Source organism: Alosa sapidissima, chromosome 14 (genome assembly GCF_018492685.1).
Source record: "Alosa sapidissima isolate fAloSap1 chromosome 14, fAloSap1.pri, whole genome shotgun sequence".
Taxonomy (NCBI): Eukaryota; Metazoa; Chordata; class Actinopteri; order Clupeiformes; family Clupeidae; genus Alosa; species Alosa sapidissima.
This window is the reverse complement of record NC_055970.1, coordinates 35,458,538-35,483,784: the sequence shown is the minus strand read 5'-3', so window position 1 is coordinate 35,483,784 and position 25,247 is coordinate 35,458,538. Positions and strand designations below refer to the sequence as shown.

General features: G+C 37.9%; 1 protein-coding gene across 4 annotated transcripts in view; it reads left to right on the top strand.

Annotated features, from left to right (window-relative positions):
• vps13c (vacuolar protein sorting 13 homolog C) overlaps positions 1–10,862 on the top strand; it is a 392,379-nt gene extending 381,517 nt beyond the window's left edge. For 3 of the 4 annotated variants that reach the window (XM_042061415.1, XM_042061412.1, XM_042061413.1), the window contains one exon: positions 2,936–3,701. In XM_042061415.1, the coding sequence (XP_041917349.1) occupies positions 2,936–3,025 (90 nt within the window). In that variant the 3' untranslated portion in view covers positions 3,026–3,701. Of the gene's footprint in view, positions 1–2,935; positions 3,702–10,276 lie in introns of those variants that run through there. The other variant, XM_042061414.1, reaches the window with a different exon arrangement.
• Positions 10,863–25,247: the final 14,385 nt, after the last annotated feature.

Here is a 25,247-nt window from a genome sequence, read left to right as displayed (position 1 = left end):
ACGGCCACTTGAACAAGGGTCTAAGCACTTCCCGAATCAAACAACCGAATCACACCTGTTGACTGTTACCAGGCAGGTCGGTCTGTTGTCTCCCCTCTCCCCAAGGAGGGTAGCAAAGTGCACTTGAGGGTTGCTCGTAGACCCCGCTGTGGACATTGGCTCATCGGACTTGTCACACTGCCAAGAGATATGGCCCAACTCGCCACAGCTGTCGAGATTCAGGGTTCAGGAGCTAGATGGAGGGCTATAAGGTTTGGTCTCTTTTTGGCGGACTCAGCTGGGCCTAATTGGAACGGAAGCTGAGGGTTCTTTACGGGGGAGTCAGAGCATATTGGAGGCTGCCTGATACTGCTCTATTGCTTCTTCTAACTGCATGGCTGTTGTTAGTTTCTGGTGACTGATTACCTTTTTTCTTCATAGGGCAGAGCTCTCAGGTAACGATCCAAAACATGGGTTTCCACAATGGCTACTGAGCTGTTCTTCTCAGGTTCTAGCCACCTCTTTGTTACTCAAATCAATTCATGCATTTGTGCACGAGGCGTTGTCCCCCTTTGGAAAATCCAATTATGGAAATGCTTTACCAAACTAAACTTGGCAAGGCCATGGCGGCTTAGAATCTCCTCCTTTAGTTTCTCATAGTCTTGGCCAATGCTAGTCTCTACATCTTAAAATGTCTTAAGAGCCTCACCTGAGAGAAAAGGAGCAAAGAGTCCTACCCACTGTGCCTTCGGTCACCCCTCTCGAGTAGCAGTTGCCTCGAATGCATGAAGGTAAGCTTCCACATCATCAGTCACTCCCAACTTCGAGAATGAAATCCCCTGCCTTCGAGTTTCAGCTTGGTCTGTCGAAGCTCCAGCTCCTTGAGTTGATTTGCCATAACTTGCAGTTGTAGCAAGTTGTAGTTCGGGACTTGTACAGTAGTTCGGGGGGCGGACATGTTGTTATAGGCACTCCTGTAGAGCAGTGTTTCTCAAAGTGTGGTCCGGGGACCACTGGTGGTCCGCAAGCTATCCCAAGTGGTCCGCAAGCACACGTGGTAAAATATAATATAGATGAGTTGTTTGCAATATTGAACCAACTTGTATGTAAATCCAAACAGTTTTGCAACACTGTATGTAAGATATGCCAGTTTAAATCATATGAATCCTCTGACACAATAAGCAAAGTGTAAAGACTATAAGCAAGGTGGTTCAGTGAGTAGGCCAATTGTGTAGGCTAATATAAGCTACTGTTGAAGTAGGTCTAATCTTTTTTTTTTTTTTAGCTAGATGGTCCGTGCGCTTATTTTTTATTGGTTAAAGGAATTATCCGGAGTAAAATGCACTTCAGATCAATTTACGGATGATTGGGAGTACATACATTGAGTTGACACCCAAATCATGTCATTCGGATGTGTTTTGAGAAAGTTCGATGTTACCGTTTTTAGTCAAAACTCGTTAGCTTGGACGTGACGCGGGCATGTCATTTCCCCGCTACAAAACGCTATTTTTATACCTCTTCTACAGTTCCAAACAACATTACACTTACGTGGTAGTGAGTAGAGGGTCCCTAAAGCCAAACCGAAGTATCCCGAGGTCTTTGTGTGGTCGGATAGAGAGTCCAGAATGAATTTCATCAAGCCAATACCTTTCCGGAAATGTTGCCATCTTTGCTGCCAGCTTCAGGGGAAAGTCCGTAGGAGTCGATTGCTGAGTGTGGGGTAGCACGCTCTGGAAATTCACAATTTCGTCGCCGTTTTTTTTTTTTTTTTAAAACATAGTCCAGTATTTGTTTCGAAATTGAAATTGAAATTTTTTAAAAACGGCGACGAAATTGTGAATTTCCAGAGCATGTTACTCCACTCTCTGGCTAGCAGCCTTTAAAGTACCCAACATATGCATCAGTTCTACGCTCAATTTATTCCCAGGGAAAGATTTTTTATGTTTTAACCTATGTTAAAGCAGCATTAAGGTTGCTTCCCATCGTGATGGTTGACAGACAGACTCTGTAGTCACAACTTTGATTGTGTAGTATGTGATTCCTACAGTGTAAAAAAAATGTACTAACATTAGAAACGTAAAAATATTTAAATAGGTTAAGAAAGCCACCACTAGGTCACATCTATGGTTAGATTGATTTGTTTAGATCCATTGAAATTGCTGTCTTGACAACGCTTTGGTACTCTATTAGTGTATCACTGTTATCTCTTTAATTTGTCATTGTGGTCATTTTATACAATGAGTCAAAATGAATCATTGTAATTATGTCATATATCATATCTCATAAAGCCCCCTTCCCTGTGATATTGGTTTGTTCCAAAAGTTTCAGAACAATATATCTGTTATGTGTATATATATGTCAATATATCTATATCTAAATAACAGCACGGAAAAAAGAAAAAAAAAAGGAATTGATGCAGGTAGCCATCATCTTTAGTAATGTAAAGTAACCATGGAAATTCTACACTTGCTATTATTGGCTATATTGTGTTATTCTTGATTGAAGCTAACAAGATTTGGGTATTTTCAAGTGGCAGCAATGTAGAAACTAATGTTGAATTGAGTGATTTAGGGTCATAGCAGCATATATATAGCAATAACTGCCATATAAATCTATAAATAAATGTGGAGTCGGCTATTTACCCTTGAAAGTAAAGAGAGATTACTTAGCTACTATAGCTGGTTTAGTATTCAGCAGTATAATTAGCATTTATTGCCCCCCTCTGTGGCCACCCACAACACCCCCTGAGTATCACCAACTGACAAAAGTCAATACAAATGTACAGCAGACATGAAGGTGTGGATGCACATGCTACATTCATTTCATTTTTGAAATATCCAGATGATGTGCATATGCAACATTTGCACATCAGGCCCCAGGACACTGTTACTAGATCTCATTGTACTCTTATCTCTCATGATTTGAGATGCACCATCTCTCCTTTCTTTTTTTTTAGAAATTGCGAGATGCCATAGTGAGTGCTCAGATGGCTCAGTACCAACAGCAGATGACACGCCAGCAGTCTCACCGCCTTCACAAGCTTTGATCAATTGCCTTAAATTTTACTGATGTTCGCAATCTTTAGTCCTTCACAGTTTGCTTGATTTTTGCTGTATGCTCTTCACCCACTCCTACTATCGCATACAACCTACAGGCAGAAAATTATTTGAAATGTAACCTCTCAAAATTAAAAAGTTTCTTTCTGTGCACATGATTTTTCTGTAAAACAGCCATTGGCAGATTTCTTTGTTACTGGCTATTTCATGTTTAACATTAATACAATGTTTGCTTATTTCATTCCAAAATATTAATTTGTGTATTGCAACTGTCATCTATCATGCAAAAGTTCATTGTAATGTCTTAATTCTGTCTGTTTATTCATGTCATCCCAAATCATACTAGTTTCTGCCAGGTCTGTCTGGTGATCTTTAGATTTACTATCTGTGATATGTGTGTCTCACTGGAGTAATTAAATATTTTCAAAATGAATTAAATGAATGGGGAAAATCCTCTGGAATATGGTATTTCAATACTTCAAAAATGATAATAGTACTTATACAGCATACAGGACACGTGTGTGTGTGTGTGTGTTTGGTGGGGGGCGGGGGGGTGTCTATATTTTCATCAATCCACACGAATATTTCTTGATGTCAAGCCAAAAACCTGCTTTTGTTTTTGTTTTTTTTAATTTTGTTGATTAAAAATAAAAGCATGAAATATCACATCTACAGAAGTATTCACTCTTGCACTGGTACATCTTACTTACATCTTACTGTCATGGTAATATGGTATTATAGTCTACTGAATGTTGAAGGGAAGGTTTTCTTCAGTGTGGTAGCACAGAGACTGACAAGTTACCTTGAAAGGAATAAACTAATCGATACCACGGTGCAAAAAGCTGGAATCCCTGGCTTCTCCGGGTGCTTAGAGCATACCAGCATGATTTGGCACCAAATTCAGTTAGCAAAGCGTGAGAGGAGAGACCTGTACATTGTGTTCTTGGATTTGGCTAATGCTTTTGGATCAGTACCACATAGTCTGTTGTGGGAGGCCTTTGATTATTTCAGAATCCCAGGTAGCATTAAAAGCCTAGTAAAAGCATACTTTCTGGATATTCAACTATGTTTTACTACAGCTGAGTACACCTAACCTGACTCTCGCCAGATGAATTTCGTTCCGCCTAGCTCCATCTGGGATCGATCCATTGGAGAGGTGTTTCAGAAGGCTGGGCCTTATCAAAAATCCTTGCATATGATTGGATAAGCCACTTGTCCGTCATCTATTGACGTGCTACTTCAACCACTCACATCGAAGCCAACCCGTGACGCTGAGAACAGTCTCACAGTCGCTTCTACGCTACGTCACATCTGTGAAACTCCCGCCTTGCGTCCTGATTGGCTCTACCATAAAATCTGGTGCCGAAATCACTCCCAACGGAAGCGATCCCAGATGGATGTGAGTGGAGGTCAGGTTAGAGTACACCACAGGGTGGCAAGAACTCGAGACAGGAATCATGGCGGGTTGTACCATCTCCCCACTTCCTTTTACAATGGCAATGCAGGTCATCATTAGGGCCTCAAAATGGGTAGTGGGTGGGGAAAAGTTGCAAGGAGGGCCACGCCTCCCCCCGATAAGGGCTTTCATGGACGACATGACAACCTTAACGTCAACCGTTCCATGCACCAACAGGTTGCTGGATAAGTTACTGTAAATAGTAATCTGCAATGGGCCAGAATGAAGGTGAAGCCAAGTAAGTCTAGGAGTCTCTCAATTGTTAAAGGGAAGGTAATAGATAAGAGGTTTGCTATAAATAAGGAGGTGATTACCACAGTTCTGGAGAAACCAGTGAAGAGTCTGGGAAGGTGGTATGATGCAAGCCTTAGTGATAAATCACAGGTTGAAGACTTGAGACAGGTCACTAGGCAAAGTATTGCAAAAATTGACAAGTCAGGGCTGCCAGGTAAGCTCAAGCTGAGGTGTTTGCAGTTTGGTTTGTTGCCTCGGCTAATGTGGCCATTGACAGTTTATGAAGTTCCCCTGTCAAAGGTAGAGAGGTTGGAAAAAATGATCAACTCCTTTGTCAGAAAATGGCTCGGAGTCCCACGCTGCTTAAGCAGTAGTGATGGGGACGAGACCGCCTATGTCGAGTCCGAGTCAAGACCGAGTCTTTGAAGGGTCGAGACCGAGTCTGTTGGTTTTCAAATACAGTCGAGTCCGAGTCAAGACCGAGTCTTTGAGGAAGCAAGTCCGAGTCGAGACCGAGTCCTTTAGGAGTCGAGATCGAGTCGAGACCAAGACCATAAAAAAATGTCAGTTTTAATATTCATAATTTAATATCACCCCAGTTAATAATCAACAGTTAGGCCTACAGACTAAGCTAGATTGGGAATTGTTTAGAGGAGCAGTCTTAACGTCTTAATATGGACTATGCTGACCTACAGACACTCACCGGCAGCAGAGCCATAGAGATAAATAAACGGCTCTGACGGCAGTATCTTTGCATTGCACCATGGGATGTCATTTTCAAATAATGCCGGTCAACATTGCATTTTATTATTGTTGTTGTTATGTGTTGTCTGTTTTTTTATATGAACATAAAAAATGCGTTGGTCTCGAGGACTCGGTCTGAAATTACAAGTCCTTCTCCTCCCACTGTGGCCCGAGACCGAGTCAAGACCGAGTCTTTGAAGGAACGAGTCCGAGACGAGACCGAGAAAGCAGAAATTGGTCTCGAGACCGGACTCGAGTCCGAGACCGGACTCGAGTACTACATCACTATTAAGCAGTGTAGCCTTGTATGGGAAGGGTATTGTAGAGTTGCCAATATCTACTGTAGTCTGACAGAGGAATTTAAGTGTGCTAAGGCTAGATTGGAAATGACTCTTACTCAGTCCAAGGACCCAGTGGTGAGGAAAGTTGCACCCACAGTTAATGCTGGGAGGAAGTGGAACCCAGAGCAGGCAGTTAAGCAAGCTCAATCAGCATTGAAGCATAGGGATATAATGGGCCATGTGCAGCACGGGCGGGGGGGGGTCTAGGGGTGGGTGTAAGTAAACCCTTGTGGAGTAAGGCTTCTGCAGGAGAAAAGAGCAAAATGGTAGTGGAGGAAATGCATAGACAGGAGGAGGCTAAGATGTACTAAGGCAGTGAGTGAACTGGGAAGGGGTGGAAAAAAGATGGATTAAATGGAAAGATCTATGGGGCATGGAAGCTGGTAAGATCAGATTTATGTTAGGTGCTACATATGATGTGCTCCCATCTCCCAAGAATTTAAGTCAATGGTTTGGTGAGGATGATAAATGCATACTTTGCTCTTGTGTGGGCTCCACCATATCCTATCAGGGTGCAAGGTAAGTCTCACCCAGGGGCGGTATACGTGGCGTCATAACCAGGTATTGAAATGTGTGGCAGCGGCAATAGAGGATAAAAGGAGAGAAGTCAATTCATTAGCAGCTAGTAAAGGGGTAAGGCAAATTAACTTTGTACGTCAGGGGGATAAACCTTGTTTCGCGAAGGCCAGGGTGTAAAACCGGCCAGTTGAAAAATGGGGCGGGCTGGGAAATGAAGGTTGATCTTGGCCAGCAGATGGCGGTACCTCCACATATAGTGAGCTACGACCCGACGTAATTCTATGGTCGGATTCAGAGAAGATAGTTTACTTCATTGAACTCACTGTTCCTTGGAAAGACAGAGTGGAAGTGGCCAATGAGCTGAAGAGAGCTAAATACACTGAAATAGCAGAGGAGGCAGCTAAGCGAGGTTGGAGTGCACAATTAAGGCCTATTGAAATCGGTGCACGTGGGTTTGTGGCCAGATCTGCTATTGGCTTGCTGTCTGAATTGAGCATTTGTGGTCGAAGTCTAAGGCAGGTGGTTAGTAACATGTCTTTAGCAGCAGAACGGGCAAGCGAATGGTTGTGGGTAAGGAGAAGTTACCCTTCCTGGGGCGCAAGCTAAGGTGAGCTAACTGGCTCATTTGTTTTGTGTTTGTGATGGACTGTGCCTAGGTTGATGGTTGGTTGGCCAGAGTTTTTATGGCTATGGTTCAGTCCACATCAAAGGGACGGACCAACCTAGCCAACCTTGACCATGCCTGGGCTGGTTAAGAGTATTTTGGGTATTGGATATTTCAATGTGGTAATATGGTGGCAGCATGGAGGGGAGTGTCTCCAGGACGCTGGTTTCACTGTTAAGCCTTCATGAGGTGTCGTGGGCCTAACTTAACGAAACATCGGTGAATGAGGGTGCCCACTTGATAACCCCAATGACATGCCGCATACTATATACTGCTGTTCGATGGGCCATTTGTATTGTGTTTGTGACCATTTGTTGGCGGATTTGTGGGTAGTGTGCTTTTTAAAGTTAAACTTGAGCAGGGGCTTCTGAATGTGTTTTTACCTTGGATTTTGGCACAAGGGATTTTAACATCTAATCCTGTGTATTAATGTAATAATACCAAGCAAAAATCTACAAGATAACTAATTTCTTTTTCAATAGTGGCCAATACACAAACAATGGCCTCTTATATTATGTCAAACGCAAGAGACAGAGAATGAGATTTTGCAGCAATTTAATGTGACAATTAGTCAGGCCGAAAAGGTCCCCCTTAGTGAAAGCTCATCACATCTACCACTTTGTGAGGCAGCTTTAGACTATGCGAACAGACCTCGTCAACACAGTACAAACAGTGGTGTCAGTGACAGTACAGACAGAAGATTTTACAGACAGAAGATTTTAGTAGTCATCCAGCTCTGATGAAAGTGAGTCTGGGGAGATGAGTCTACGAGACAAACTTCAGCAATGGGCAACGACTTTTGAAATTAATCTCGTTACAGTTACTGCTCTTCTGTCAATATTGCTGTTCCCCATTAGGTGGGGGTGAATATCACAATTTTGGATTGACTAAGGGAATTTTGTCCAAATTGAATTCAATCCACCTACCTAGTTGCCTTCAGACAATTCGATTGCAATTTAACATTGATGGTTTACACATTTTCAAAAGTTCTAGCATTAATCATATTGACAGCATACCATCCAGAGCTGTTTAGAGATCTTGAGATTTTTCCTATGGGAAAATAACAGCCAGTGCTCATAGGAACTAGGAGGCCAGTAACAGTTCCAAAAATCGCCTGCCTCCTCCAACCAACTACATGGCACTATGGCAGTGGCTTTGTCCCGGACTTCTACAACCTTCCACACCTGTGCCATCTGATAGAGGTGAATGAATGGAACACTTGAAAAAGAACAATAGTTTTGAGTGTGTGAAAAAGAGAACCATGAGAAACATATTTGGCCTACACACCAAAGTCACGGTTAGTGTACATGTTGCAAGATCAACAGTGATCACTAACTGAAAATAACATAGGGATTTGGAATTATCCCACCTGTTGAACTCACAGCAACGACAAAATCAGAAATGCAAACGTTTGCTCTAAACACTTTTGTCCTCTGCCTTCGAGCGGATACTGTGATCTCCGATACGCGAGTGCTGCACACTTTGATTTTTGCTACACCAGAGCTAACTTGCTAACTAAAAAAATGGCAAGTTGCATCGCCTGTATTTACAGAAATAGATAGATGGAAGGCCACAGAGCTAAGGCAATTCATGGTTTACAGTGGGCCTGTGGTTCTAAAGTAGCCTGGCGGGCCATCCTATATCATTGAAATGTATAGTCTGGAATCGAACCATTCACCTCGCTTAATCCAAGGGGCGGGCAGAGAATTGTCTTTCAAACTGCCTAGGCATGCAATAGGCCAGCGCTACGACCGTATCCGGTCGGCAAAACGGCAAATACATCCTTCTTCGAAAGGAATGACTTAAGTGCATTGTGTTGCTCAACTTTCAAAGAAAACCACAAGTCCAACTCCTCCAAAGTTGACGCCAACGCCGATTGAAACAACCGCTCTTCGTTCGCCATAGCCACCTTCCTTGTTGTTCCCGTCGCAGGACTGTCGTTATCCTGTTAAGCCCGCCTTAAGACTTTCTAACAAAATAGAGCGCTGTGAGTGGATGACGTCCACGGCGTCAGCCAATAGAAATCCCTATGGTTTGATACTAGACGTACAGGCTGAGCAGATTAATTTGCCGGCGCTAGGGTGCGTCTAGATTTCTAGGCTAGTTCTAAAGCACATTCTTCCACAAGAGATTTTTGAAAACTTCTTGTTCTCCGTGGGTGTGTTTTTATTACCTAAGCCTAATCTACCATTACAACAGGTGGTCAAGAGGTTGTCAAAGGTGCCTGATACCTTGACTTAACCTCCAAGTATACAGCCCCTTCTGTTTGACTTACACCAGGATGGTCCATTGCCTCTGCCTTTCTGTACTGTTTGGCATTGCTGAATTACAGTGACAAAAGATTTGTCTGTCAAAGACTGGGGACAACTGCATAGCAGTAGGACAGGAGATTGCACTTGTCCAAAACATTGCGCAAGTGTCTGGTTCAGTTTTTATAGTCTACAGAAGACTTAAGTTTCAGAGAATCACATTTCACTTACCCCTGCCCATCCCTTACGCCTGCCTATCCCATATGGGGTAGCAAAAATCAAAGTGTGCAGTGTTCACATACCGGAGATCACAGTATCCACTCAAAGACAGAGGACAAAACCAACTTGTATGTAAATTCAAACAGCAACATGCCTATGCAAGCTACGCCAGTTTAAATCATATGAATCCTTTGACACAATAAGCAAGGTGAGTAGGCCTATTATAATATACTGTTGAAGTATGTCTACTCTACTTTTTTTTTAGCTACAGTAGGTGGTCCGTGAGGTTTTTTTATTGGTTAAGTGGTCCTTGGTCTGAAAAAGTTTGAGAAACACTGGCCTAGTCTAACGTTAATAATTTCTGCATTATTCTGGCCTAAAATGTAAAGTGTAGCCTGGGACACGAATCAAGCTTCCCAGTTGTAGTACATCCTAGAGTAGGCCTACATCGTAATCTGTAGAAAAAATGTGGATGACAGACCTAGCAGGCTGTGCTCTAGTGTAGTTGGTTACCAAGATACATAATATCAGAATGGTCCATCCTTAAGATGATTATCAACAGCAACAACACACCCTTTGCCTACAAAGTGTTCTAAGCTGTTTACTTTAAACTGTTTGGCTATCAACTATCCTTAAACTAAAATGAATAAAACACAAAATGTTGCTTTGTTTGCAATGAAATACTATAGGCTAGTATATTTAACTACCATTACAGATTTATGGTGCAACAACCTCACATATCTAAGTTGTATTGAACAATTGTACACATTCCTTGTTTTTGGTATAACTCTAACTTGTTTGCTTTTGTCTTTTAGGTTCCAGACCAGACCTGTGTGGTGATGATCGTGTATTACTTCACATGTGTGCCTGTCTGTGTGCACATCCTGACAACCATACGTCGCTGACATTAACACTTACATTCATTCCTAAAAACATGTGACCATATCTCAACATATCTGCACATACCTTTGAACTATACTGAGAAGTAGATCTGAGATCTACACTAAGACATTCTGAGTATTATATTGTTACAGGAGGACTATGCCAACAACTATATGAAGCATGCACACATTTCAATCATACCTGTGCTGTGACATCTGTGAAACTTAGCTGTGCTGTTAGACCTCTGTTTTTAGACCTAAGCTGTGCTGTGTGAAAATTAAGATTCTAACCTAAGTTCTGTCTAAAACTGATCATCTGAAGGGCTAAATCTTATTCCTCAGTCTATATCACCACCAAATGTGACCTATTACTATTAACTGAGACCTCTAGCTCTTGCTGCCAGTTTATAATTACCACTGATAAATAGATCTGTCTTAGGATAATATGATTGGCATAATCAAGTTCTGTAAGAATGCAAATTCAGTAGACGTCTGGTTTCTCCCTAATCATTATTGGGTAACTTTTAAAATTGTTTTTTTACTTCAAGCTTACATTGGTTGATAAGTGTTCATACTGCTGTATTCTGCTATATTAACACAAAGAATGTTGATCAATATTGAATTAACAATTTATTTGTACTGTCATATACAGTACTCCAAGCTAACATCTAACCAAATAAGTGGTTTTCAAGAATACTGTAAGTCTATAATCTGAATAATTATACTGTAAGTAATATAATGTTATAAACAGCAGCTTTTTTGCATTTACATGCAATGGTAATTCCCTGGAATTACATTTTCTAGTTATTATTCCGCTGACGCTTTTTGTGCGTTTAATGCGGCTTCAACCGTTTAACGTAGAAACTTCGTTCAAACTGCGTTGCGTAGGTCTTACTTAGGTGACTTCAGCTATGTATTTTTCAACTTTGTAAGTTTTATACTTTTTTAAACTATTAATTAAAAACTACAAAAATGTCCCCATAGACTTGACATTGGATTATGACATCACAATAGAGCAACTAGAAAAGCATTTCCTGAAGGAAATACAGTGCATGAAAATGCAAAAAATATGATGTCAAATATCATACAGAGTAAAAACAAACTATATTGGTTGCTAGGTAGATGAGGTTTAATATAGTTGGAATGACTGAACAGTTAAATAGGTGGATAGTTTATATAGGTAAATGATTTACTTGGGAGATAAGGTTTAATATAGTTGGAATGATTGAACGGTTAAATAAGTGGATAGTTTAAATGGTTAAATTATTTAGGTAGATAGTTGACGATAACTGACACTTGGAATGGCTCTAATGTTTGCTAGCAGTTATGCTAACTATGTTAACAAAGATAATAATGTTAACCAAGTTACTATGCTAACTAGCATGCTAACAATGTTAAAATGCTAAGTATGTTAACCATGTTACTTAGCTGACTTAGCTCATCATTTTAAGCAGTTTTGCTAAAAATGCTAACTAGCATGCTAACCATGTGACTTAGCTAACTTAGCTAATCATTTTAAGCAGTTTTGCTAAAAATGCTAACTAGCATGCTAACATGCTAACTATGCTAACCATGTTACTTAGCTAATCATTTTAAGCAGTTTTGCTAAAAATGCTAACTAGCATGCTAACATGCTAGCATGCTAACTATGCTAACCATGTGACTTAGCTAACTTAGCTAATCATTTTAAGCAGTTTTGCTAAAAATGCTAATTAGCATGCTAACTATGCTAGCATGCTAACTATGCTAACCATGCTACTTAGCTAACTTAGCTAACTAGCTACAGTGGGTAGGAGTCATAGTTGATGACAAGTAACAGTTACAATGGCTGAACAGTTAAAAAGTTCAGTAGTTTAAAGGGTTAAATTGTTTAACAGTAAAATATTATAGTGAGGACTTTTATTTTGAAACAGTTTTTGGCAGAGGAAGCAGTTGAACAGGATGTGTAGTCTTAATAGGGCCAGTTTGTATGCTTAAAGCCTGAGACTGGCAGTTGGTCCAGGTGGCCCGAACACCTGCCATAGGATTCTAATTGCTTAACGGCCGTATTGTGATGTCATAATCATAATGTTAAGTCAATGGGGAAATTTTGATTAGTTTTTAATTAATAGTTTAAAAAGTATAAAAGTTACAAAGTTGAAAAATACATAGCACCCATGTCCTAAGTAAGACCTACGTAACATAGTTTGAATGAAGTTTCTACGTTAAACGGTTGAAGCTGCATTAAATGCGTTAGAAGAAGAAGAAGAACTAGAAAACGCAATTCCAGGGAATTACCAGTGCATGAAAATGCAAAACATATGGTGTGAAATATATTGTTAAAACAGATGATGTGCTAATTGGCAACCAACATGATGAGGTTTAATATAGTTCAAATGACTGAACTAGGTAGATGAGGTTTAATATAGTTGGAATGACTGAACAGTTAAATAGGTGGATAGTTTAAAAGGTTAAATTATTTGCTAGGTAGACAAAGTTTAATATAGTTGGAATGACTGGACAGTTAAATAAGTGGATAGTTTAAATGGTTAAATTATTTGCTAGGTAGATGAGGTTTAATATAGTTGGAATGACTGAACTAGGTAGATGAGGTTTAATATAGTTGGAATGACTGAACAGTTAAATAGGTGGATAGTTTATATAGTTAAATGATTTGCTTGGTAGATAAGGTTTAATATAGTTGAAATGATTGAACGGTTAAATAGGTGGATCATTTAAATAGTTAAATTATTTAGGTAGATAATTGACGATAACTAACAGTTTGGAATGGCCCTAATGTTTGCTAGCAGTTATGCTACTATGTTATCAAAGATAATAATGTTAACTGCTAGCATGCTAACTATGTTACTTAGCTAACTTAGCTAATAATTTTTAACAGTTTTGCTAACTATGCTAACTAGCTAACTAGCTACAGTGGGTAGGAGTCATAGTTAATGACAAGTAACAGTTACAATGGCCAAACAGTTAGTAGTTTAAAGGGTTAAATTGTTTAACAGTAAAATATTATAGAGAGGACTTTTATTTTGAAACAGTTTTTGGCAGAGGAAGCAGTTGAACAGGATGTGTAGTCTTAATAGGGCCAGTTTGTATGCTTAAAGCCTGAGACTGGCAGTTGGTCCAGGTGGCCCGAACACCTGCCATAGGATTCTAATTGCTTAACGGCCGTATTGTGATGTCATAATCATAATGTTAAGTCAATGGGGAAATTTTGATAGTTTTTAATTAATAGTTTAAAAAGTATAAAAGTTACAAAGCTGAAAAATACATAGCACCCATGTCCTAAGTAAGACCTACGTAACAAAGTTTGAATGAAGTTTCTACGTTAAACGGTTGAAGCTGCATTAAGTGCGTTAGAAGAAGAAGAATAAGAACTAGAAAAGCATTTCCTGAAGGAAATACAGTGCATGAAAATGCAAACAATATGATGTCAAATATCATACAGAGTAAAAACAAACTATATTGGTTGCTAGGTAGATGAGGTTTAATATAGTTGGAATGACTGAACAGTTAAATAGGTGGATAGTTTATATAGGTAAATGATTTACTTGGTAGATAAGGTTTAATATAGGTGGAATGATTGAACGGTTAAATAAGTGGATACTTTAAATGGTTAAATTATTTAGGTAGATAGTTGACGATAACTGACACTTGGAATGGCTCTAATGTTTGCTAGCAGTTATGCTAACTATGTTAACAAAGATAATAATGTTAACCAAGTTACTATGCTAAGTAGCATGCTAACAATGTTAAAATGCTAAGTATGTTAACCATGTTACTTAGCTGACTTAGCTCATCATTTTAAGCAGTTTTGCTAAAAATGCTAACTAGCATGCTAACCATGTGACTTAGCTAACTTAGCTAATCATTTTAAGCAGTTTTGCTAAAAATGCTAACTAGCATGCTAAAATGCTAGCATGCTAACTATGCTAACCATGTGACTTAGCTAACTTGGCTAATCATTTTTAGCAGTTTTGCTAAAAATGCTAACTAGCATGCTAACATGCTAGCATGCTAACTATGCTAACCATGTGACTTAGCTAACTTAGCTAATCATTTTTAGCAGTTTTGCTAAAAATGCTAACTAGCATGCTAACATGCTAACTATGCTAACCATGTGACTTAGCTAACTTAGCTAATCATTTTAAGCAGTTTTGCTAAAAATGCTAACTAGCATGCTAACTATGCTAGCATGCTAACTATGCTAACCATGCTACTTAGCTAACTTAGCTAACTAGCTACAGTGGGTAGGAGTCATAGTTGATGACAAGTAACAGTTACAATGGCTGAACAGTTAAAAAGTTCAGTAGTTTAAAGGGTTAAATTGTTTAACAGTAAAATATTATAGTGAGGACTTTTATTTTGAAACAGTTTTTGGCAGAGGAAGCAGTTGAACAGGATGTGTAGTCTTAATAGGGCCAGTTTGTATGCTTAAAGCCTGAGACTGGCAGTTGGTCCAGGTGGCCCGAACACCTGCCATAGGATTCTAATTGCTTAACGGCTCTATTGTGATGTCATCAGCCCATGTTAAGTCTATGGGGAAATTTTGACTAGTTTTTAATTAATAGTTTAAAAAGTATAAAAGTTACAAAGCTGAAAAATACATAGCACCCATGTCCCAAGTAAGACCTACGTAACATAGTTTGAATGAAGTTTCTACGTTAAACGGTTGAAGCTGCATTAAATGCGTTAGAAGAAGAATAAGAATAAGAACTAGAAAAGCATTTCCTGAAGGAAATACAGTGCATGAAAATGCAAAAATATGATGTCAAATATCATACAGAGTAAAAACAAACTATATTGGTTGCTAAGTAGATGAGGTTTAATATAGTTGGAATGACTGAACAGTTAAATAGGTGGATAGTTTAAATGGTTAAATTATTTAGGTAGATAGTTGACGATAACTGACAGTTGGAATGGCTCTAATGTTTGCTAGCAGTTATGCTAACTATGTTAACAAAGATAATAATGTTAACAAAGTTACTATGCTAACTAGCATGCTAACTATGCTAACCATGTTACTTAGCTGACTTAGCTAATCGTTTTTAGCAGTTTTGCTAAAAATACTAACTAGCATGCTAACTATGCTAACCATGTGACTTAGCTAACTTAGCTAATTGTTTTTAGCAGTTATGCTAACTAGCATGCTAACATGCTAGCATGCTAACTATGCTAACCATGTGACTTAGCTAACTTAGCTAATCATTTTAAGCAGTTTTGCAAAAAATGCTAACTAGCATGCTAACATGCTAGCATGCTAACTATGCTAACCATGTGACTTAGCTAACTTAGCTAATCATTTTAAGCAGTTTTGCAAAAAATGCTAACTAGCATGCTAACATGCTAGCATGCTAACTATGCTAACCATGTGACTTAGCTAACTTAGCTAACTAGCTACAGTGGGTAGGAGTCATAGTTGATGACAAGTAACAGTTACAATGGCTGAACAGTTAAAAAGTTCAGTAGTTTAAAGGGTTAAATTGTTTAACAGTAAAATATTATAGTGAGGACTTTTATTTTGAAACAGTTTTTGGCAGAGGAAGCAGTTGAACAGGATGTGTAGTCTTAATAGGGCCAGTTTGTATGCTTAAAGCCTGAGACTGGCAGTTGGTCCAGGTGGCCCGAACACCTGCCATAGGATTCTAATTGCTTAACGGCTCTATTGTGATGTCATCAGCCCATGTTAAGTCTATGGGGAAATTTTGAACAGTTTTTAATTAATAGTTTAAAAAGTATAAAAGTTACAAAGCTGAAAAATACATAGCACCCATGTCCTAAGTAAGACCTACGTAACATAGTTTGAATGAAGTTTCTACGTTAAACGGTTGAAGCTGCATTAAATGCGTTAGAAGAAGAAGAAGAATAAGAAGCCTAGGAAGAACAGTACAGTGCATTTTCATGCACTGTAATAAGAAGCCTAGGAAGAACAGTACAGTGCATTTTCATGCACTGTAATAAGAAGAAGCCTAGGAAGAACAGTACAGTGCATTTTCATGCACTGTAATAAGAAGAAGCCTAGGAAGAACAGTACAGTGCATTTTCATGCACTGTAACTAGAAAAGCATTTCCTGAAGGAAATACAGTGCATGAAAATGCAAAAATATGATGTAAAATATCATACAGAGTAAAAACAAACTATATTGGTTGCTAGGTAGATGAGGTTTAATATAGTTGGAATGACTGAACAGTTAAATAAGTGGATAGTTTAAATGGTTAAATTATTTAGGTAGATAGTTGACGATAACTGACACTTGGAATGGCTCTAATGTTTGCTAGCAGTTATGCTAACTATATTAACAAAGATAATAATGCTAACCAAGTTACTATGCTAACTAGCATGCTAACAATGTTAAAATGCTAAGTATGCTAACCATGTGACTTAGCTAACTTAGTTAATCATTTTTAGCAGTTATGCTAACTATGCTAACTAACATGCTAACAATGTTAACCATGTTACTTAGCTAACTTAGCTAATCATTTTAAGCAGTTTTGCTAAAAATGCTAATTATCATGCTAACATGCTAGCATGCTAACTATGCTAACCATATGACTTAGCTAACTTAGCTAATCATTTTTAGCAGTTTTGCTAAAAATGCTAACTAGCATGCTAACATGCTAGCATGCTAACTATGCTAACCATGCTACTTAGCTAACTTAGCTAACTAGCTACAGTGGGTAGGAGTCATAGTTGATGACAAGTAACAGTTACAATGGCTGAACAGTTAAAAAGTTCAGTAGTTTAAAGGGTTAAATTGTTTAACAGTAAAATATTATAGTGAGGACTTTTATTTTGAAACAGTTTTTGGCAGAGGAAGCAGTTGAACAGGATGTGTAGTCTTAATAGGGCCAGTTTGTATGCTTAAAGCCTGAGACTGGCAGTTGGTCCAGGTGGCCCGAACACCTGCCATAGGATTCTAATTGCTTAACGGCCGTATTGTGATGTCATAATCATAATGTTAAGTCAATGGGGAAATTTTGATAGTTTTTAATTAATAGTTTAAAAAGTATAAAAGTTACAAAGCTGAAAAATACATAGCACCCATGTCCTAAGTAAGACCTACGTAACATAGTTTGAATGAAGTTTCTACGTTAAACGGTTGAAGCTGCATTAAATGCGTTAGAAGAAGAATAAGAACTAGAAAACGCAATTCCAGGGAATTACCAGTGCATGAAAATGCAAAACATATGGTGTGAAATATATTGTTAAAACAGATGATGTGCTAATTGGCAACCAACATGATGAGGTTTAATATAGTTCAAATGACTGAACTAGGTAGATGAGGTTTAATATAGTTGGAATGACTGAACAGTTAAATAGGTGGATAGTTTAAAAGGTTAAATTATTTGCTAGGTAGACAAAGTTTAATATAGTTGGAATGACTGGACAGTTAAATAAGTGGATAGTTTAAATGGTTAAATTATTTGCTAGGTAGATGAGGTTTAATATAGTTGGAATGACTGAACTAGGTAGATGAGGTTTAATATAGTTGGAATGACTGAACAGTTAAATAGGTGGATAGTTTATATAGTTAAATTATTTGCTTGGTAGATAAGGTTTAATATAGTTGAAATGATTGAACGGTTAAATAGGTGGATCATTTAAATAGTTAAATTATTTAGGTAGATAATTGACGATAACTAACAGTTGGAATGGCCCTTAATGTTTGCTAGTAGTTATGCTACTATGTTATCAAAGATAATAATGTTAAACAAGTTTTTTTGCTAAAAATGCTAATTAGCATGTTAACTGCTAGCATGCTAACTATGTTACTTAGCTAACTTAGCTAATCATTTTTAACAGTTTTGCTAACTATGCTAACTAACATGTTAGCATGCTAACTATGTTAACCATGTTACTTAGCTAACTTTGCTAATCATTTTTAGCAGTTTTGTTAAAAATGCTAACTAGCATGCTAACATGCTAGCATGCTAACTATGCTAGCATGCTAACTATGCTAACCACGTTACTTAGCTAACTTAGCTAATCATTTTTAGCAGTTTTGTTAAAAATGCTAACTAGCATGCTAACTATGCTAGCATGCTAACTATGCTAACCACGTTACTTAGCTAACTTAGCTAATCATTTTTAGCAGTTTTGTTAAAAATGCTAACTAGCATGCTAACATGCTAGCATGCTAACTATGTTAACCACGTTACTTAGCTAACTTAGCTAATCATTTTTAGCAGTTTTGCTAAAAATGCTAACTAGCATGCTAACATGCTAGCATGCTAATTATGCTAACCACGTGACTTAGCTAACTTAGCTAATCATTTTAAGCAGTTTTGCTAAAAATGCTAACTAGCATGCTAACATGCTAGCATGCTAACTATGCTAACCATGTTACTTAGCTAACTAGCTACAGTGGGTAGGAGTCATAGTTGATGACAAGTAACAGTTACAATGGCTGAACAGTTAAAAAGTTCAGTAGTTTAAAGGGTTGAATTGTTTAACAGTGAAATATTGTAGTGAGGACTTTTATTTTGAAACAGTTTTTGGCAGAGGAAGCAGTTGAACAGGATGTGTAGTCTTAATAGGGCCAGTTTGTATGCTTAAAGCCTGAGACTGGCAGTTGGTCCAGGTGGCCCGAACACCTGCCATAGGATTCTAATTGCTTAACGGCCGTATTGTGATGTCATAATCATAATGTTAAGTCAATGGGGAAATTTTGATTAGTTTTTAATTAATAGTTTAAAAAGTATAAAAGTTACAAAGCTGAAAAATACATAGCACCCATGTCCTAAGTAAGACCTACGTAACATAGTTTGAATGAAGTTTCTACGTTAAACGGTTGAAGCTGCATTAAATGCGTTAGAAGAAGAAGAAGAACTAGAAAACGCAATTCCAGGGAATTACCAGTGCATGAAAATGCAAAACATATGGTGTGAAATATATTGTTAAAACAGATGATGTGCTAATTGGCAACCAACATGATGAGGTTTAATATAGTTCAAATGACTGAACTAGGTAGATGAGGTTTAATATAGTTGGAATGACTGAACAGTTAAATAGGTGGATAGTTTAAAAGGTTAAATTATTTGCTAGGTAGACAAAGTTTAATATAGTTGGAATGACTGGACAGTTAAATAAGTGGATAGTTTAAATGGTTAAATTATTTGCTAGGTAGATGAGGTTTAATATAGTTGGAATGACTGAACTAGGTAGATGAGGTTTAATATAGTTGGAATGACTGAACAGTTAAATAGGTGGATAGTTTATATAGTTAAATGATTTGCTTGGTAGATAAGGTTTAATATAGTTGAAATGATTGAACGGTTAAATAGGTGGATCATTTAAATAGTTAAATTATTTAGGTAGATAATTGACGATAACTAACAGTTTGGAATGGCCCTAATGTTTGCTAGCAGTTATGCTACTATGTTATCAAAGATAATAATGTTAACTGCTAGCATGCTAACTATGTTACTTAGCTAACTTAGCTAATAATTTTTAACAGTTTTGCTAACTATGCTAACTAGCTAACTAGCTACAGTGGGTAGGAGTCATAGTTAATGACAAGTAACAGTTACAATGGCCAAACAGTTAGTAGTTTAAAGGGTTAAATTGTTTAACAGTAAAATATTATAGAGAGGACTTTTATTTTGAAACAGTTTTTGGCAGAGGAAGCAGTTGAACAGGATGTGTAGTCTTAATAGGGCCAGTTTGTATGCTTAAAGCCTGAGACTGGCAGTTGGTCCAGGTGGCCCGAACACCTGCCATAGGATTCTAATTGCTTAACGGCCGTATTGTGATGTCATAATCATAATGTTAAGTCAATGGGGAAATTTTGATAGTTTTTAATTAATAGTTTAAAAAGTATAAAAGTTACAAAGCTGAAAAATACATAGCACCCATGTCCTAAGTAAGACCTACGTAACAAAGTTTGAATGAAGTTTCTACGTTAAACGGTTGAAGCTGCATTAAGTGCGTTAGAAGAAGAAGAATAAGAACTAGAAAAGCATTTCCTGAAGGAAATACAGTGCATGAAAATGCAAACAATATGATGTCAAATATCATACAGAGTAAAAACAAACTATATTGGTTGCTAGGTAGATGAGGTTTAATATAGTTGGAATGACTGAACAGTTAAATAGGTGGATAGTTTATATAGGTAAATGATTTACTTGGTAGATAAGGTTTAATATAGGTGGAATGATTGAACGGTTAAATAAGTGGATACTTTAAATGGTTAAATTATTTAGGTAGATAGTTGACGATAACTGACACTTGGAATGGCTCTAATGTTTGCTAGCAGTTATGCTAACTATGTTAACAAAGATAATAATGTTAACCAAGTTACTATGCTAAGTAGCATGCTAACAATGTTAAAATGCTAAGTATGTTAACCATGTTACTTAGCTGACTTAGCTCATCATTTTAAGCAGTTTTGCTAAAAATGCTAACTAGCATGCTAACCATGTGACTTAGCTAACTTAGCTAATCATTTTAAGCAGTTTTGCTAAAAATGCTAACTAGCATGCTAAAATGCTAGCATGCTAACTATGCTAACCATGTGACTTAGCTAACTTAGCTAATCATTTTTAGCAGTTTTGCTAAAAATGCTAACTAGCATGCTAACATGCTAGCATGCTAACTATGCTAACCATGTGACTTAGCTAACTTAGCTAATCATTTTTAGCAGTTTTGCTAAAAATGCTAACTAGCATGCTAACATGCTAACTATGCTAACCATGTGACTTAGCTAACTTAGCTAATCATTTTAAGCAGTTTTGCTAAAAATGCTAACTAGCATGCTAACTATGCTAGCATGCTAACTATGCTAACCATGCTACTTAGCTAACTTAGCTAACTAGCTACAGTGGGTAGGAGTCATAGTTGATGACAAGTAACAGTTACAATGGCTGAACAGTTAAAAAGTTCAGTAGTTTAAAGGGTTAAATTGTTTAACAGTAAAATATTATAGTGAGGACTTTTATTTTGAAACAGTTTTTGGCAGAGGAAGCAGTTGAACAGGATGTGTAGTCTTAATAGGGCCAGTTTGTATGCTTAAAGCCTGAGACTGGCAGTTGGTCCAGGTGGCCCGAACACCTGCCATAGGATTCTAATTGCTTAACGGCTCTATTGTGATGTCATCAGCCCATGTTAAGTCTATGGGGAAATTTTGAACAGTTTTTAATTAATAGTTTAAAAAGTATAAAAGTTACAAAGCTGAAAAATACATAGCACCCATGTCCTAAGTAAGACCTACGTAACATAGTTTGAATGAAGTTTCTACGTTAAACGGTTGAAGCTGCATTAAATGCGTTAGAAGAAGAAGAAGAATAAGAAGCCTAGGAAGAACAGTACAGTGCATTTTCATGCACTGTAATAAGAAGCCTAGGAAGAACAGTACAGTGCATTTTCATGCACTGTAATAAGAAGAAGCCTAGGAAGAACAGTACAGTGCATTTTCATGCACTGTAATAAGAAGAAGCCTAGGAAGAACAGTACAGTGCATTTTCATGCACTGTAACTAGAAAAGCATTTCCTGAAGGAAATACAGTGCATGAAAATGCAAAAATATGATGTAAAATATCATACAGAGTAAAAACAAACTATATTGGTTGCTAGGTAGATGAGGTTTAATATAGTTGGAATGACTGAACAGTTAAATAAGTGGATAGTTTAAATGGTTAAATTATTTAGGTAGATAGTTGACGATAACTGACACTTGGAATGGCTCTAATGTTTGCTAGCAGTTATGCTAACTATATTAACAAAGATAATAATGCTAACCAAGTTACTATGCTAACTAGCATGCTAACAATGTTAAAATGCTAAGTATGCTAACCATGTGACTTAGCTAACTTAGTTAATCATTTTTAGCAGTTATGCTAACTATGCTAACTAACATGCTAACAATGTTAACCATGTTACTTAGCTAACTTAGCTAATCATTTTAAGCAGTTTTGCTAAAAATGCTAATTATCATGCTAACATGCTAGCATGCTAACTATGCTAACCATATGACTTAGCTAACTTAGCTAATCATTTTTAGCAGTTTTGCTAAAAATGCTAACTAGCATGCTAACATGCTAGCATGCTAACTATGCTAACCATGCTACTTAGCTAACTTAGCTAACTAGCTACAGTGGGTAGGAGTCATAGTTGATGACAAGTAACAGTTACAATGGCTGAACAGTTAAAAAGTTCAGTAGTTTAAAGGGTTAAATTGTTTAACAGTAAAATATTATAGTGAGGACTTTTATTTTGAAACAGTTTTTGGCAGAGGAAGCAGTTGAACAGGATGTGTAGTCTTAATAGGGCCAGTTTGTATGCTTAAAGCCTGAGACTGGCAGTTGGTCCAGGTGGCCCGAACACCTGCCATAGGATTCTAATTGCTTAACGGCCGTATTGTGATGTCATAATCATAATGTTAAGTCAATGGGGAAATTTTGATAGTTTTTAATTAATAGTTTAAAAAGTATAAAAGTTACATAGCACCCATGTCCTAAGTAAGACCTACGTAACATAGTTTGAATGAAGTTTCTACGTTAAACGGTTGAAGCTGCATTAAATGCGTTAGAAGAAGAATAAGAATAAGCAGAAGAAGAATAAGAAGCCTAGGAAGAACAGTACAGTGCATTTTCATGCACTGTAATTAGAATCCTATGCCAGGTGTTCAGGCCACCTGGAGCAACTGCCTCAGGCTTTAAGCATACAATATGGCTGCATTAAGACTACCGATCCTGTTCAACTGCTTCCTGTGCCCACAACTGTTTTAAAATAAAAGTCCCTTTAAACTATCCAACTTTTTAACTGTTCAACTATTGTCAACTGTTCAACTGTTGTAACTGTCAGTCAACTATGACTCCCATCAACTGTATCCTCTGCCTTCAACTGTTTCAGAATAAAAGTCCTCACTAGCTAGTTTACTAGTTAGCATAATTAACATTGTTAGCATAGTTAACATAATTAGCAATTTAGCATAACTGCTAAAAACGATTAGCTAATTTAGCTGAGTCATATGGTTAACATAGCATTGTTAGCATAGTTAACATTTTAACATGACTACAAAAATGATTAGCTAAGTTAGCTAAGTCATATGGTTAGCATACAGTGGGCATCGCTTTCAAATGGCCACTTTAGTCGCGCATTACGAGGCGTGAAGCTGCGTGAAGCTTTAGTACCACTTTCAGCCACTGTGCGTCGCTCTGCCACTGTACATCGCTCTGTCAGTAGCCTGACTGCCGCCCCTTCTGAAAAAGCAGGAGGCTAGGCTACCTTTAAACGTAATTGTTACCGAGAGGAATCCCAGCCTACGAATTCAATAACAAAATAAATCGTAATTAAACATTACCTCGATTAAGTCTACTTGGGTATGGCTTAAGGCTTGACTTCACGGTGGTAGCGAACATCGAAATCTGCTTTTGATAGCCTACCGGTGCCGCTCCACAAAACGAAAAAAATATCTTAATTTGCTGTCTATGTTATTGTCAGTGTTTGGGGTAACGCAACTACGCAAATCAAAACAGTGTCTTAATTAGCCCTACTTCTTGACTGCAATGTAGTCAATTGACTGCTTGACATGTCGTTTTTATTTTTCTGTACAATAAACAAATACATCTGCTTTATGCCGCAGAATTACATTCATATTTGGCTGACTGCAGATGCGCCACTTCCCTCCCCATATTCCAAGATTAAGATAGTAGCCTATAACAAAAAGCACTTCATACTATCATAAAAAAAATCGTTAAAACGAATAGCTATTTGCAATTTGACAAAACACTGGTCCTCATTTTGCGAATGCGAGGACGATATGAGCCTGTTGCATTTAGTTAGATGTCCAAGTCACGCATAATGTTTGAAAACCACTGGCTCGTAATCACAATAACTTAACACAGACAGTTGGATAGTCTACTTCATCATGCCTACATTTTTGTGAGTAGCATAGAGATCGTTAAAAACAAGAAAGTAGCCTATGGCTCTCCGTTTGGGACATCGAAAACTTATATTTTTAATAGACTACTGTCGGAGATGCTGACTTGCAAAAGCCTCGGGATAACACGTTATCTCCACTATCATTAGTCATGCCCCTTGATCAAAGTGGGGAATGAAATAAAAGTTTGAGAACCACTGGCTTAACAAGTTACCTGCAGTCCAGAACACAGAATCTGTTGCAATATTCTGATGATCGGCGATGATATCGGCAAATGTTTGTTTTCCAAAGTAAGAATTTCACTTCACCAAGCACCTTCGACAATGAATAGCTCATTACACTTGTTACTGTTAAACGTAGGCCTACCTGGTATCATTACAAACATTATTCTGTGTCCTAAAACGGGCATATTTTATGGCATTGTGTCATGTAAGTTCGTTGCAAAATCTAGAGAAATGTGTGAGGTGGTCAGCGGGGGACAATTGAGACACATTGGATTGTGTTATTACTTGAACATTCCACACTATCCACAGCTGTGGTAGGCCTATCAGGGGCAGGAGGATTACTGTTAGCGCAGGCTTTATATAAAATTCTTCAACAGAAGGCCTCGAATGTTGTCTTGTTTGTGGAGCGCTTTGCTTCGCTTCTGTAATCTCGGCTTCATTGAAAATGAGGGCTTCCCTCAATGACCCTCCGAGAATAAATAAAGGTTGAATGAATGAATGAATGCCCAAAATAAAGGCCTGTGGTTTGCGCAGCCTACAGTAAATAACAGACCCGCCAGAATGTGCGTTATGATGCTTTTTTACGAGCAAGATGTTTTTGGTACCCTAAGCATGCGCATGTTCTTAAATAACAATGATCAGTAATATTCGACCATTCATTTGGGTAAATGGGCAAGCGTGACCACCTTGATTGGCTGATTGGCTGATGATTGTAACGCGGGCATGATTCCAAACACCTCCCTTACCATGATGAGTGACAGGTGACAGGTCTCAGAATGTGTGCGCTACACAAGGACGGAAGATGAT